At 32.9% G+C, this 16,220-nt stretch overlaps 1 protein-coding gene across 3 annotated transcripts in view; it reads right to left on the minus strand.

Moving 5' to 3' along the window:
• ECPAS (Ecm29 proteasome adaptor and scaffold) overlaps nt 1–16,220 on the minus strand; it is a 158,156-nt gene that overhangs the window by 12,910 nt on the left and 129,026 nt on the right. For all 3 annotated transcript variants that reach the window (XM_027839069.1, XM_027839068.1, XM_027839066.1), the window contains 5 exons: nt 11,624–11,703; nt 11,091–11,196; nt 8,119–8,166; nt 6,490–6,611; nt 2,116–2,266 (listed from right to left, as the gene is read on the minus strand). In XM_027839069.1, coding sequence (XP_027694870.1) covers nt 2,116–2,266; nt 6,490–6,611; nt 8,119–8,166; nt 11,091–11,196; nt 11,624–11,703 — 507 coding nt within the window. The remainder of the gene's footprint in view (nt 1–2,115; nt 2,267–6,489; nt 6,612–8,118; nt 8,167–11,090; nt 11,197–11,623; nt 11,704–16,220) is intronic.

A 16,220-nucleotide genomic window follows, 5' to 3' on the forward strand; every position in this document is an offset into this window, starting at 1 on the left:
CTCTCTATACTTCAATTTCTTCATCAGTTAAAAAATATTTGCTTTACCAACTTACCTAGAATTAGATACATTATGTTATACTAGAGGAAGGTCCTTTTCAGTCCAATACCCTGCCAGATGAATGAAGCTGTAAATTCTTTCTTATTTCTCCTTTCTGATAACTGTTGCTCATTGGTCCTATTCTTCCTCTTTAATACAATAAAAAAATAGGTCTAATCCTTTCGCCACATGATAGCCTTTCAGATATTTGAAAGCTATCAAGTTGTCTTCTCTTCTCTAGGTTAAACATCTTCAGTTGCCTTGACTATGATATGATATGGTTTCAAATCCCCTTAAACCTAACATGCTTTGTATGTTAGGTTCAGTGTCATAAGGAATAACATTTTATTCACTAGGAGATTAAGATAACATGGTAAAAGCTTCCACATTCTCATAATGGGAAAAAAAAAGTTTGGAAACAAAAAGCTAAGCAACAGATTACCTTCCATATAAATAAAGTCAACAATACCCTGTCTGCATAGTAGAATTATTCCTCTAAGGCGAAATTCTGAAAGCTTTACTTTCTAATATTTTCCACATACCCAGATACATGCTACCCAGTTTGACTTTAAACTGATACCCCCACATTTAAACACATATACAGTTTATCAGTCTCATGCCCATCAGTTCAACAAACTGTCCTAAGAAGGTCACCATTCAGAGACTCTTAAATCTGTATAGTGACACTAACTTTAATGGACACTTTGGTAAACAATCTGTTGTCAGTATGAAAAAGACAAAATTATAGTGAATTATGCAATCTTAATAGTTTTTTTCCCCCACTCAAAATGCTTTATGGGGTTGCTATAAGAATAAATACTGAATGGAATATACTTTGTAAAACAATGCTTCATATTTAATGCTTTTTATTTTTCAGATTTATAAAACAATGATTATTTTGGTCTTACTGTCTTTCCCTTCTCTAGCCACATCCCCAAAGTACGTTATTACTTCTACTAATTTTTATACTTCAATTACTATCTTATTTCCTTGTATATTTAGGGTTTTTTAAAATGGTAAAAAGTTGGCAACTTGCCCAACACTCTTCAAAATTTGTTTAGGCTATGAAAGTAAGTTCTTTTAACACCTTACCAGGATTCTTCCTCTGTGAACCTTACCTGTTTTACCACTGACAGAAAGTAATGGGATTATTATTTACTTTGTTTCCTGAATTCATATTTAAGGTACCATGAATTGTGGCTCCCTTCAAATATGTATGTATATACACATATCTATATCTATCTATATATTTTTTAAGATATAAATACTTAAATAGTTAAAACATAGAAACTATTTAAGACATTTTAGTTCTTCCTCAGTTCTAAAATCTAAAGTGATGTGAACAATGGTCTGTACAAATATCCAGGGCCAGTTACAGCTAGAGTACTTTCTTTAATGATCAGTATTTCTGTCACTGGAGAGAAGTACTTACTATACTTCCTCATAATCTCAATAGCCTTACCGTATAAGGTTATCATGGGATATGTGCTTTGTAAACAGTAAAGCACTGTATAAATGTAAACTATGACTCTAATTATTATTAATCCTTTTATACTGTTTTACCTGTAGATAGATGGGACAGTATATAGCGTGCTGGGCCTGGAGTCAAGGAGACTCATCTTTCTGAGTTTAAATCTGGCCTCAGGCATTTACTGGCTGTGTGACCTGGGGCAAGTCACTTAACCTTGTTTGCCTCAGTTTCCTCATCTGTCAAATGAGCTGGATAGGAAATGGCAAACCACTCCAGTATCTTTACCAAGAAAACCCCCAAATGGAGTCACAAAGTATCAGACACAACTGAAAAAAGAAGATACAATTTCTCTAAGTAGATTCTGTTGAAACTGGCATGTGTTAAAAGTCACATTTTACTGAGAGACAGGAAGAATCACCCATGATTTTTATCCCCATTATAATTTCTTTCTCTAGTCTCTAAATCTTCTGATGTGCTCAAAAACCACTTTTAGTACCTTTAATGACCAATTTTTAATTTTTTTTCCAGCATCTAGAAGAGTTGAACTAATAAGCAAAACTCTTTATATGTAACTTCGAAAAATAAAACTGTGCTTTCAAACTTACCTTTTCCTGGTCTGTGGCCCGGAGGCTCAAATAATTGAGAACCTGTGGCTCCAGTACACTTAGAGATTCCAACAAAGCTGGGATGAGTTTGGGGGCATGTGGTTTCAACATGGCACCAGCACTTTTGCTGATCTTCACAAGGGTGTTAATGCTGGAACACAGAGAGAATGCTATTTATATAATGCTAAAAATCAAGAAAGGCCTGAGACTATTACTGAATCCTCTTAAACAAAAGTACAGAATCCCATAAAAAAGTGAGGATATTTCCCAGTTTATTTTGCTCTCATTTTCATTATATAATTTTATGCAAAACTGTTAGCTCCAAATTATTTATTTGAACAAAACTACATTACACACATATATACATACCTATACTGACTTTAACATAAAGCAGTAATTTTCTATAGAATTTTGTATTCTTTTCAGATCTTTTTTTCTTCTGTGTGCATTACATTTGTTGCTATTATTTTGAAATCACTTTAATTAGAAATGTTACAAACATAATTAAAAGATAACGTCCAAAAATCATATGCAGCTTGTAAAGAAACAAGCTAAGAGTCTGTTTTTAAAACAATTCATATTAACTTAAAGAAAATAATGTCTTGATTCTTTATGTCTCCTATGACCATTACAATTTTAAAAGATTTTGATATTTTTCAACATGGCCACATTTTTGTGTATATTATGCTAATTCTGTATCATTAATTTTTTTTCAAATTTCATTGTATTTTTCATATTTGTAACTTTATGAAATAATATTCTATTATATTGATATTCCACTATCTATTCTCCAAATAATAGTAGTGGTGATAGTGGTAATAGTAGTAGTATGAATAACAAAAATATATACAATAGACATTTATTTACATAATGCTTTAAAGGTTTAAAAAGGACTTTTTCACAAATTATTCTGATTATGTCTCAAAATACATCTGTGATGTAGACAGAAGAGGTGTCCCCATTTTACAGATGAGAAAACTGAAGATCAGAGAAGTGATCTGCCCATTACTATACAGCTAGTAAGTGACAGGCCAAACTTAAACCCAAATCATTAATCATTAATTTTCTCTTAATATCAAACAATTCTTGCATTCCTGGTATAGTTCATACTTGATCATAATTACTAATTTTAAAGTATTGTTATACTGTCAATACTCTATTTAATGTTTTACATATTTATTAAAGATATCTGATCAAACTTCCTTTTGTTTTGCTTTATCTGTTAGATTTGGAAATTAAAAACGTTTTGTCTCCTAGAAAATATGAGGAAGAATATTTCCTTTTCCTATGTCTGCTAACAGCATATATAAGAATTATTTGTTCTTTGAATGTCTGAAAATTTACTTTTGATAATAGCATATTTAATGATAGGCTCATAAAAAAACCTGTATTTTATCTCCCTTCGGAGACTGGTTTGCATAAGTTATCTATTTCCTGATATTTCAAATTCAGTATTTTATATTTTTATAAATATTCATCTATTAAAATTTTCTGTTAGTATAGCTGTGTGTACCTCAGCATGTCATTTAGCCTCTAGTATTCTCTAGGACTTCTCAATTTGTACCAGGGGAAGGAGTTCTCTGATGACGAAGAAAACCATGAAACCATGAGTCCTTCACACAGTTACATAAAATAAATTTGACAGCTGTCTTAATTTCTTTTGGATTCATTGTGGTCTTCCTTTTCTTGTTTCTTATTGACATTTGATTTTTCTCTCTTTTTGAATACAAAATTAGCAAATTTTAGTATTTTAAAAATCAGATCTTAATTATATTTCTCATTTAAACTGTTATATTATCTAGTTTAGTGATTTATCTTGATAGTTTCCTTCATGCTTGTTTTTGGTGTATTATTATGTTCATTTTCTAACCTACTTAACAACAAAAACTTGTTAGCTCTTCTTTTTACTTTTCTTCTAATCTAAGCATGCACGGCTATGAATTTGTCTCTGAGTAAAGTAGTATTTTGTCTGCATTGCATACATTTTGATATGCTGGATGGATATCATTACTCTCTTTGAAGCAGTATGATTTTCTTTTAATACAGAGTGGTAGTGGTATAGTAGAAAGAGCACCAGATCTGGAATTCAGAAACTAGTGTTTAATTCTTAGTTTAATTCATTTCATACCTACATGACTCTGGGAAAGTTTACATTACTATATTCTGTGACTTAAGTTTCTGCATTTGTAAAATGAGGAGTTTGGACTCCATAATCTTTAAGGTACATTTTAACAATACATTTCAAGGTCCTAATGACCCTATGAGATCAATTTTTTTGTGACTGTTCAATGTGTATTTGGAGAAAAAAAGTATATTCTGTGCTTTTTCTACATCCATCAAATCGAATTTACTTGGCACTTTATTTAAATTGTTAGCTTCTTTCAATTTATCTTTTGGGAACACTAATAATCCTGAAGTACCCCCTTCATCAGCTGTCTTCTACATCTGTTACTTTCATGGGCATCACTTTCCAATACTTTTCTAGTTATTATCTGGATTTATTTTTCCATTTGAACTAGGTTTTGCCATTCTGTCCTCCAATATAACAATTCATTTTTATTACTATTGTAGTTTTTCTCAAACCAGTTTCTAAACTGCTAAATTACATCATGTCCTTCTTTCTAAGATTCAGTGGCATTCCCAGTCTCTTAATTTCCTCTTTTTATTGCATTTCTTCCTTTAACTTCCTCAATCTATTTATCATGCATTTTATTATGTTATAAATTTGTTTTTATGTCTGTCTTCTGATATTTTTGTTTCTCCTTTTTTGATTCAATATTTTTTTCATCACATTAGATCTCTTAAAGTTTGTTTAATACTTTGGGCAAGTTCAATTTTCTTCTGAGGATTTCCCTCAGTTCTGCTTCTTTCTGGGATTTCAACTGCTATTTTTGAGACTACATTGTAACAGGAGCTTTCCTAAGACCTCTTAGAACGTAATCTCCTACAAGTCTCCTAATCTTTCCCTATTAAATACACAAATGCAGAACACTGTCTTGCTTCTATAATACTTATTTTGCTACACGAAAGCTGTCAAATATGCCGAAATTAATTCAATTATTTTTAAGATTCACAGAACAAGATGAATTTAAAATAGAACAGACCAAGTCCTTCCTGCTTGTAAAACTGTTAATCCAAACAGTATTTTTCCTATTCTTCGCAAAATAAAGTGTCCTAGTATTACTTATTTACTTTATGTTATAGTATTCCCAATAAAGTATTAAATAACTTGTCCTGATTTTCCATTCAAAAGTGTTTCAGATGACCAAATCAAGAATATTTCTGCATGATGCCCACAGAACTTAGTTTTACAAAAGACTATTTTTTTTTTGCGAGGCAACTGGGGTTAAGTGACTTGCCCAGGGTCACACAGCTAGTGAGTATCATGTATTGAGGCTGGATTTGAACTCAGGTCCTCCTGACTCCAGGGCTGGTGTTCTATCCACCGTGCCACCTAGCTGCCCCCCAAAAGACTATTTTTAAAAGCCTCTGAGAAAGCATTATAAAATGCCTGAATCCTTCATTTATGAGTTTCAACCTCAATAATCTTTACAAATATATATATGTGTAAATGAGGTTTTCTTGGAGCATACTACAGCACACAGTTTAAATTCTAGACGATTTAATTTGCCAGTGAGTTTACCAATCCACAAGATACATAATTCCAAGGGAGCTGTTTAGTAACAAGAGAACCTACTTGTAAGCAAAGGCAACACACTGACAGGGAATGTGCAACTAAAATAGAAGCCAAATTTTCCAATAAGAGTATGACATAGGGAAAACCTGTCCTCAGGGTCAAGAAAACGGACTCACCCTGGATGTGTGACCCTAGGCAAGTCACTCACCCTCTCAATGCACAAGGTAACTCTCTAATACTAAGTTGCAAAAAAAGGTGCTGAAAGGCATTGGTAAAAAGAGTTTACTCATAGAGATGTTTTATATACCAATAAACTCACAGATTCAGTTCCTATTCCTATTCATAAAGAAATGTATGCACTGATGTAGAAGGATACAGGGTTTTGTATGAATGTCAATTTTGCCCTATGTCTTTTCTCAAATTCTCTTGGTTCACTTCTAAAAACTATCCCAACTTCATTATCAAATGTTTTAACGATAGGTATCTAACAAAATGTAAGACTCCTTGAGAGCAGGGATTGTTTTATTCTTCAAATTTGTATCTCCAGCACCTAGCACAGCGCATGCTACACAGTAGGTGCTTAATAAATGCTTGCTACTTGATTAATTTATCTAAGAAAGTATACAAGCCATTCACCAATTTAATATGAGACAATTCTAGCTGTATCTTCTGTCATCTCAATGTACCAGGCATGTAGATTAAATATATTTGTTTCATGGAAACAAGAGAGAACAAACCTGAGGGCTCGAACTTCAGTCACAGTGCTCATCATTCCTTTGTCAAGTAGGCAGGGCAAAAGGACAGCAATGGTTCTCTGGCCAGCTGTTCCTTTGGAAGGGTCACACATTTTCACACAAACCTCACATATAAATAGAACAGAAATCAGTGAAAGGGACTTCAGATTCTTACCTAACAGCACTCATCTGACAAACTACCATAATTAATAACTAAGGGCCAAATCAGTTGACCTACTTTTAAAAAGTAAATAATTTTCCATTTTAAAGAAAAACAAAACAGCTCCCTTGAATTAATACAGTCATCTCAACCTTGTAATCAGTCAATGGCTTACATGGTTATAACCCATAACAGTGAAGAGTAAACTCAAAACAAGAAATGCTGATTTAATTTCTTTTGTTATCTAAACTATACAGAGAAGAAATTGTAGGCTGATATATCAGCTTTAGAATTATCTCAAAGGATATGTTAAGTCAAAACGCAAGCTAACATTGCCTAGAAATATTTATTCATTTATACCATATTTCTAATATTTTGAGAATAAAAGTTAAAAATGCACCCCATAAATTCTAAACCTGATATGAACATGCCCTGACAGAATTACAATCAAGGCTTTATTAAGAGTCTGGTAGGTAAAAATTATGTAAGAGAAGGCTGAAAACTACATCGTATATATGAGTACCAGGAAAGAACCTGAACATGCTCATGAACATGCTATGTTCATTTCTGTTCCTTTATTATTCTAAAGGTTAGTTTTATAGTGACTACTTAAAATTTCCTCTTTTCAGAAGAAAAACATTAAAAATGCCAGCACTTCTGACAAACTCGTTGGTTTTTCTATTCCAAATAGATTACTGTCAAGGAAGCAGCAACAAAAGCGAAGGCTGCTGATGTGATTGATATGTACAATGTGAAGAATGATAAACAGACTGGTGGACTTAAAAACACATGTCTATATTTGAAAAAAGCACAGAATATATGTAAGTACAACATAGGTTATAAAAACCTTTAAAACAAGCATTTAAAAAAAATGTAGAATCAAATTAAAACACAGTCAAACTAACTTGATGTTCCATAGATTTCAAAAGGGACATATACTAAGAAAGTTTAATCCCTTCATTAAAACAGGCCACATTAAGAAATGCTTTTTAAAGCATCTCCTGTAATGACTAATTTCTCTTAAGAAAAGCAAGCTTAAATTAGAGTTAGGGAAATTGCATTATTGTACTTGTTTCAAATATGAGATAACATGATGGACAGTTTTAGGTCTAAATGTCATTAAGAAATGACAAGGAGATAGCTGCTCCTTGATTTAAGTAAGAAATGAATTCTTCAAAATTGAACAAATATTCAATTTTAAACTTAAATTTAAACGTACCAAGAAAACTTCTTTATCCTAAGGTGAAACAATTGATCTTTTAACTATGGATTATTAGATTTCAGGTGTTGTTAGATGAATATCTGTATTTGAATGTTGTAACACCTCTCTCATAATTAAATCACTGATAAATATTTTTAAAAAATCAAATAAACAGCTTTACAACAAAAGAGTCATTTGAGACAAAAAAAAATGCTTTTTTTTCTCTACTACATGTATACCCAAATATATCAATAAGATAAAGAGTTTTCACCTTGCTTAAAGTTTTCAAGGCTAGTTCTGCTGCTTTTCGTACAGATTCCTAAAAAGAAAAGGTTAACATCATGTATGAGTTAGCTGAGGAATACTTACTTGGACCTAATACTGTAATGCACGTATCTCTCCCCAAATTAAGGTTTGTGCAAATTTAAATTTTCACCAGGAAGAAGAAATAGTGCTTATACAGAAGCACTATGGGAGGAAAGTCACAGACTTTTGTTTCAGAAATGTATGTTTCTGAAACAGTATGTTTCAGAAAATGTATTACAAACTCAAATTTTTACATCATTAAATATAATTCATCTGTTTTTAATAAAAAATGAAATTAAATGTACTATAAAATGAGTATGAACATATTTATGCAACTAGTTCATCAAATGACTTATTGAATTTCTCACATTAGTTATTTCAGACCTTTTCCACTTCCCTCTCAATCCAACGAATCTTAATACAACACCACATCCCACCCCCAATCTATAGACTACTTTATCCTATTTTAAGGAGAAAATTAAGGTCATGTGATGGTTTTATTTACACTTCTCCACTCACCTCAAAAATCCCTCTATATTATCCTACTTCCTTCACTTCTGTCCCTGAGAAAGAATTTCCCTTCCTCCTTGCCAAGGTTTAATACTCCAGTTTGACTCAAGATTACTGTCCTAACTTCTCCTGCCTCCTCTGGGATCTTTCACCATTAATAACCACATCTTTCTTCTATCTACATTATATAAGCTGCTGCCTGCATCTGATTTTATTCCTGTCTCCTCTACCCTTAAAAAAAGAGCCTTTGCCTTTGACCAGATATACCCTTCCAGATATAATTTCTCCTTCTTTCTTTTCATTGCCAAACTGATTCAAAGCATAGTCTATAATTGCAACCTCTACTTACTCACCATCACTCAATGCTCCACCCTTTAAATTACTAAGATAATTGTTGAACTGTTATTTGCCCTATCTCACCTTTCATTTTCAATCCTCATCCAAAACAAATTCTCTTCCTCCTATTGGGACACTTGGCACACAGCAGGGACTGAATTAGTGCCTGTGGGTTGGCTCTCCCCTCAGTTTCTGCCACCTGATGCACCATTCTGGCAAAGAGCCTCACAGCCTCTCCTTGTTCAGACTTCTAAAGTGCCTTCATGGTGCTGCTTTCGTTTAACCATCTCAAGCAATGTCATAGTTTCAACTACTAGGTGGGAATATTTCTAAATCAGCTCAGGCTACCTCTTTCCTAAGATCAGTCTTGCCAACTACCTGCCTGACAAGCCCCCTTCAATGTTATGCTAACACTTCAAACTCAACATGTTTAAAACTTAAGTCATCATACTGTTTCCCTTGCTTACTTTATTGTTCTAGTCATCTAGGCTTGAATTCTAAAATCTATGACTCCTCATTTCCCTTGCCTTTCTCATCTAATTGATTATCAAGTCCTACAGGTTAGAACATGTAGACGCAGATGTCTACTATATTACATCCTTCTTTGCTTTAAAATCACCACTGTTATAAACCTCAATTCAGGCCCTCATTACCTCTTACCTATATTTCAACAGCTTCCTAACTTGTCTTCATGTCACAAGTCTCAACACACTCTTGCCCAGCTCTGGTTTCATTGCTCTATTCAAAAAAAAACTTCAATAGCTCTCCATTATCTAAACAATAAAGTCCTAATTCCTCAGTCTGGCATTCAAGGTCCAATACTGAACAGGGACCAAACCCATTTTTTCAGCCTTATATCCTGCAACTCCCCTGTCAAGCAAATCTATACTCTTTTCATTACTCCCTCAAAACACACAGAACCCATTCCTCCATGTGATTGATTATATTGTTTCCACAACTTCAGATTCCCTTACCTTGTCAAAACCCTACCTATCCTTTAAGGGAAAGCCCAAAGGCTTTCTAAGAATCTTATTCTGGACAATTAGATATACTTTCTATTCCTTTGAACCCCCCAAAGCATTTTGTCTGTTCTCTTCTCATGGCTATAATATTCTGCTTTGTAATGTTAAGTCTTTTCAGTAATGTTCGACTCTACATGACCTCATTTGGGGTTTTTTTGGCAAAGATACACAACTGATTTGCCACTTCAAGCATACAGAGTTAAGTGACTTGCCCAGGGTCACACAAATAGTATCTGAGGCTGGATTTAAACTCAGGTCCTTCTGATTCCAGAACATTCTTGATGTTCTATCCACTGAGCTACCTAGTTGCCCTCTGCTTTGTATTAGAGTTAATTTATATTATTTTAACCCTCTAATCACAAATAGATTGAATATTCCTTCTATATTTTTATAAAGCAGAGACTCTTAATCAACTTGAAATGTACATACTAAATAATCAATATATTTGTTATACTGATGAAGTTCTATATTACAGGCAAATCTGGAAGTTCTACTTTCTAGAGCAACTCATAATATCTATGATTCATGTGTCTTATCAAAGGCATATAGATGGAACTGATCTAATTATGGAACTTATCATAATAGTGTTACTTTGGAATTTATTTCAATGTGTTCTGCATATATCTCATGAGTCAACCCTATTACACAGTCAATCATATTACATAGGATCTCATCTATACTGACAATGTGCATAGTGACCAAACTTTTAAGATTAAAGAACACATTTGTAGCACTGATAGGTTTCAATGAATATAGAGTTGCAACGATCTTGGGAAATTACAAAACTGACTACTCCATAAAAGGCACACCACAATATTAGAAAACACACATTTCTACTATAGTACCTATTTCATTTAAAAAAATTTTTAAATTAACTTATTTTCAATTTTCAACATTCACTTCCATAAGCTTTTGAGTTTTAAATTTTCTCCGCTTCCCTCCCCTCCCTCCTCCCCAACATTGCGTGCAATACAGTACCTATTTCTTAAATGACAATGATCTTACATTTTTTAAGTCTGAAATTCTCTACGAAACCAATTGAAGTGTATTTTAATATAAACCCAAGTACCTTAATATCATCTTGTACTCTAAAGAGTGTTTCCCATATTTCTGGAAGTTTATCAATGATATCATCTAATGCTCTTCCTCTTAGTAAGTCATTCAAAGCTAAACAGCTGCAAACAAAGATTCAAATATGTAATCCAAATAGATGAGCAACTTTATTAGACTACACAGGAAAATAATGACAAAATCTCCCCATTCTGAAAAGGGATACATTATCTATTTTCCCTACTTAGACCCCTGGTCTAGACTAACCTAAAATGTCATGAATGATGACAATTAACTGATATTCATGCCTCCATAGAAAACCAAGCTACTGTAGATCTTAGGTATAATCCAGTTTTTAGGTGAAGAAAAAACTCATAATTTTTTGATCCATTACCTTCACATAAATGATGCATGACTTTTAAGAAAAAGTTATCTCCTAATTGTCTCAGCCAAATATATGGAATTATATATTTTATTCTAATTTTATTCTTTTAGTACATACAGGCTCATTTCTGAATTGACTATAACAAATCTTATTTTAAAATATAATACCTGGATTCTCGAATTCGCCACATATTGCTAGTCAGGCTATTAATTAGATCTTGAAGAATTTCTTTCAAATATTTATCCACCTGACAGAAAAAAAAAAAGTTAAAATAAGGACAAAAGTGAGACAACAGCAAATAGTATTAAAATTCCTACCTTCTTTCTATGTTGCCAAGCATCATTACTATGTTATTGACATGTATCCTAGATTATGAGAAATCATATAAACTCTCTGTTGGATAGACTTACAGCCAATGACAGGGCAGCTAGGTGTTGGAGTGGATAGAAGGCTGGGCTAGAGTCAGGAAGACTCATCTTCCCAAGTTCAAATCTGGCCTCAGACACTTACTAGCTGTGTGACACTGGGCAAGTCACTTAACCCTGTTTGCCTCAGTTTCCTCATCTGTAAAATGAACTGGAGAAGGAAAGAGCAAACCACTCCAGTATTTCTGCCAAGTAAACCCCAAATAAGGTCATGAAGAGTCAGACACAACTGAAACACCTGAAGAACAACAAAAACAGCTGATAAAATTCTACAGGGCAAGTTGACCCAAGGTGGAAAAGAATTTCTTAAGAATGAAATTCTGACACGAATACAAATTATATCATGAGAACAAAGGGGGTGCTGTCTAGAGTCAAATGGGGAGACACTAGGAACTCATCAACCAACTTAGATTTTTTTTTTAAAAGAACCAGCATAAAGATGAAAGCAAAGGTGGGTAACAATACAAATTCAAATGAGTGATACAGGCTTATGAAAAGAATCATATATACCAGAGATCAGAGGGAACTGAAGATGGTAATGACTGCAAAGGGAACAAAAAATTGGTTGTTTTCTTAAAAAACTCTGCTGGAGGCATAGAACCTTTTCAGGATGGTTGGACCAATTCACAGCTCTACTAACAACATGCTAATGTGCTTGTCTTTTCATAACCTCTCCAGCAGTGACTATTCCCATATTTTGTCATCTTTGACAATTGCTGGGTATGTGGTGAAATTCAACTGTTCTTTTAATTTCAATCTCTCTTATTATTCGTTTGTTGGAACATTATTTCATTTAGTTATGAACACTCTGTGATTCCTCTTTTGTGATCTGTTTGTTCATATCTTTTGACCACTTATCTACAAGAAAATGGTTTTTGGTCATAAAATATTTGTGAATTATCGATCCAGCTTGCATATTGGACACAGGCACTGTTATAAATATTTGATAACAAAGATTTTATCCCATTTGACTGTTCCCCTCCTTATCCTAATTTCTTTAATTTTGTTCAAAGACCTTTTAATTTCATGTAATCAGATTTACTTTTCTTTTCTAATTGCTCCATATTTAAGAATTTCCTCTTCTTCATAGCTATAAAAGGTTATGATATACTTCTCTTTTAAATTATTTTTCAAGTCATGGCATTTTTAATTTATTGTAATGGTAGGCTAATTTCCAGTTTTGCCAATAATTCTTGTCATATAGTGAGTTCTTCCTAAGTAACTGATATTTTCAAGTTTATCAAACTTAACTTATTTCTAATTCTTCTTTGTCTAATCTGTTCCACTGATCCATCTATTTTTTAACCAGCATCAAATGGTTTTGTTGACTACTGCTTTATAATATAGCTTGAGGTCTAGGAGTGCTTCTCTCCCCACACCCCCTTGCATTCCTACTTTTAAAACTATTTCCTTTTATTTTTCTAGATCTTTTGTTCTTCCAAATAAATTTATTTACTCTTGTAAAGTCCTTATTCCTTTAGTAATCTAATTGGTTATGGGATTAACTCTGGCAGTATTGTAATTTTTATTATATTGGCATAGCCTAGCCATGAAGACTTAATTATTTTTCTGGTTATGGAAGTTTTTTGCTGCATTTTGATAGATTAACTTCCAGATATTTTATGCATTTTGAGATTTTTCCTTTCCATTGTTCCCTTTCGGATTTCGTTGTTATTGTTAAAATGCTGTTTATTTTTATGGGTTTACTTTAGAGCTTAAAATTTTATTGAAGCTATTACAGCAACTGTATCAATTAGCTTTTCTACTTAACCCCTAGTATTATCTAAGTAAATCAAAAAGTCTCCAGCTAATAGGAATAATTTTATCTCATTTTTGACTATCATTATGCCTTTAGATGCTCTTATCTTATTAAAATGATGTTATTGTTTATTATGATTTGTTATTGTTTCTATGATCTCATATTTAACCCATTCACTACTAACATTTTACTGTTAAGTTTTAATTAGATCTGCGTTTTTGATTTTGCTACCTGAACTGAGTACTATTTTTATTGTGATATGGTCTAGAGAGCACGTGCTTAGTGTTTCTGATTTTTTACATTTATTTGCAACATTCCTATTCCTGAAACATGGTCTAGTTTCATAAAACAGTCACACTGCACTGAAAGATTGTATATACATTCCCTAGTAATTATATTCAAAAGATTCCATAAATCTTTTAGTTCTAAATTCTGATAGTTTGTTGAGGTCTCTATTTTCCCTTTTACTTATCTTTCTGTTAAATTTGCCCAGCACTGAAAGAAGAATGTTGTGGTCTCTTACTATTATTGTGTTACTATATCTTTCTGTAATTTAATTTTCTAATTTAGATCTTATGATATTTGACATATACTTGATTACATGTTGGCATATATTGATATTGGAATACCTAGGGTTCCACTTGCTTTTTTCATTCACTTTTCTAGTAAATTCTGTTGGAATCTCTCATTTTGAATCTATGTATATCTTTGCTTTTTCGATGTTTCTTGTAAGCAGTAGTTTATGAGTTTTCTTATCCATTCTGCCATTCTTTCTTTCACTTTATTGGCTTGTTTAGCCCACATTTAAAGTTATGAGAGTTAGGTTTAAGGTTTCCTCAATTTTCACCTCTAGGACTGCTTTCCTGAAAGTTATTTTTTTAAAAATCTCCTTATGGCTAATTTTGGTTAAACTATTTTGAGGCAATTTTATGCCCACAGACTCTTTCGCCACCTCCCTCAGATTCCAGTTCTGTTTGTCAACTCTTTCCCTAGTTGAAAGGTTTTACTTAGATTTTTTTTTTATTTATAATTTTTTCTATCTTTTCCTCCCCTCCCCCACCTGCAACCCACAGTTACATCATGAGTTCAGAATATTTACTCTTTCCTTCCTTGCTGCTTTTGTTAGTTTTTCAAACCTGCATCTTTCTATAAGAATTTCTTTTATGCTCTTGATTAATTTTCTTCCATTCCTGTCAAACTGGACATTTTATTTTCTGATTAAGAGTCTATATCCTTAATTATTTCTTTGATAATTTCTTTGTGTTCCTCATGGAATTAATTTCTCAAGTACCTGATTTAAGCTCTATTTTTAACCAATTTCTATACTATTTTTTTTTTTAACATAGACCTTGTCCCATGTTGGAGGTTTTTCTGTTCTTTATCACTCTTAGAAATATCAATTTGTGAAGAAAGTAATGTGGATGGATGTAGGGTCCTATGGTAGAAATAACCCTGTGTCCAAAATCCAACACATTATATTCTCCTCATGATTGTTCTGTTCTTATTGGCTGTGACAACTTATATCTACGACTACGAACCTTCCTACTAGTCTGGGTACCAGCTGCCCTTAGGAACTCACATGTCATACTCCCTCTTCTCTTGGGCCTGAATGTTGTTCAAAAAGGCACAACCCTCTCTGAAAGACAAGGTCTTCTAATAAACCAACTTCACCCAAATTAAACCAACATGAAATCCCTATGTCCCATCACAGGCATAGATTACTTCGCCATGAGAATATTTTTCAAAGAGACCCCCTTTTCTCATCACACCAATTTTAATACTACCTCTGCCATCTCTTCCATGCTTCTGCAGTCCTTCTTTGTATAGAGATTAAAGCTTTTGTTTCAGTTCACCCATGCACTTCAATGGTGTTTATTATGTACTAAGTTCTCCCTTTTTATGTACTCACCTACTCTGCAATTTTGTCCCATTAAATAACTTGTATTATCTCTAAGGGGGTTTCTGGGCTTAATTCCATGGTGCTCCAATTCTGTTCCTCTACCTTCACTTCTCTTTTCCTTTTAAATTCCATTTACAGATTTATTTCCTTGTGGACTTTTTTCATCTTGAAGTTCAGGGTTTTTTTTCCCTTTAAGTAACCTCTCTACATGGAGTAACTTATTTCATGCCTTATTGTTTCTTTAGTGATTATACTTATTTACCTTCTTCTTTGTTTATGTTTTAGATGTTTGCATAGTGAATATTCTGTTCATGTCTTTTTATTTTTAATTCTGCCAAGTGTCTCTCCTCTGTTGAATGTACATCTTTTTCTGATGACTAGTTCAGGTTTGCAAGGTATGTCATTTTTGGTTGTAGTTTGAGCTTCTTTGCTTATTCCATTGCCTTGCACAACTAGCAGGTATAGACTAATTGTGTATTATTCAAATCTACCTTCCTTTACATTTACATGCTTTGTCATTAGAATTGTTAATTTAACCATTATATATCTCAGAGTCTGAACTATAGGGCTTCCTTTTTAGGACTTTTATTTGTCACATTTTTCTGGGAGGCCTATGATCTCTAAAGTTGTCTCTGTGCATCCTGTGTTTAAGGGCAATGGCTTTGGCTTGCATAGAGATC

Source organism: Vombatus ursinus, unplaced genomic scaffold (assembly GCF_900497805.2).
Source record: "Vombatus ursinus unplaced genomic scaffold, bare-nosed wombat genome assembly UNPS02014832.1, whole genome shotgun sequence".
NCBI classification, from domain to species: domain Eukaryota; kingdom Metazoa; phylum Chordata; class Mammalia; order Diprotodontia; family Vombatidae; genus Vombatus; species Vombatus ursinus.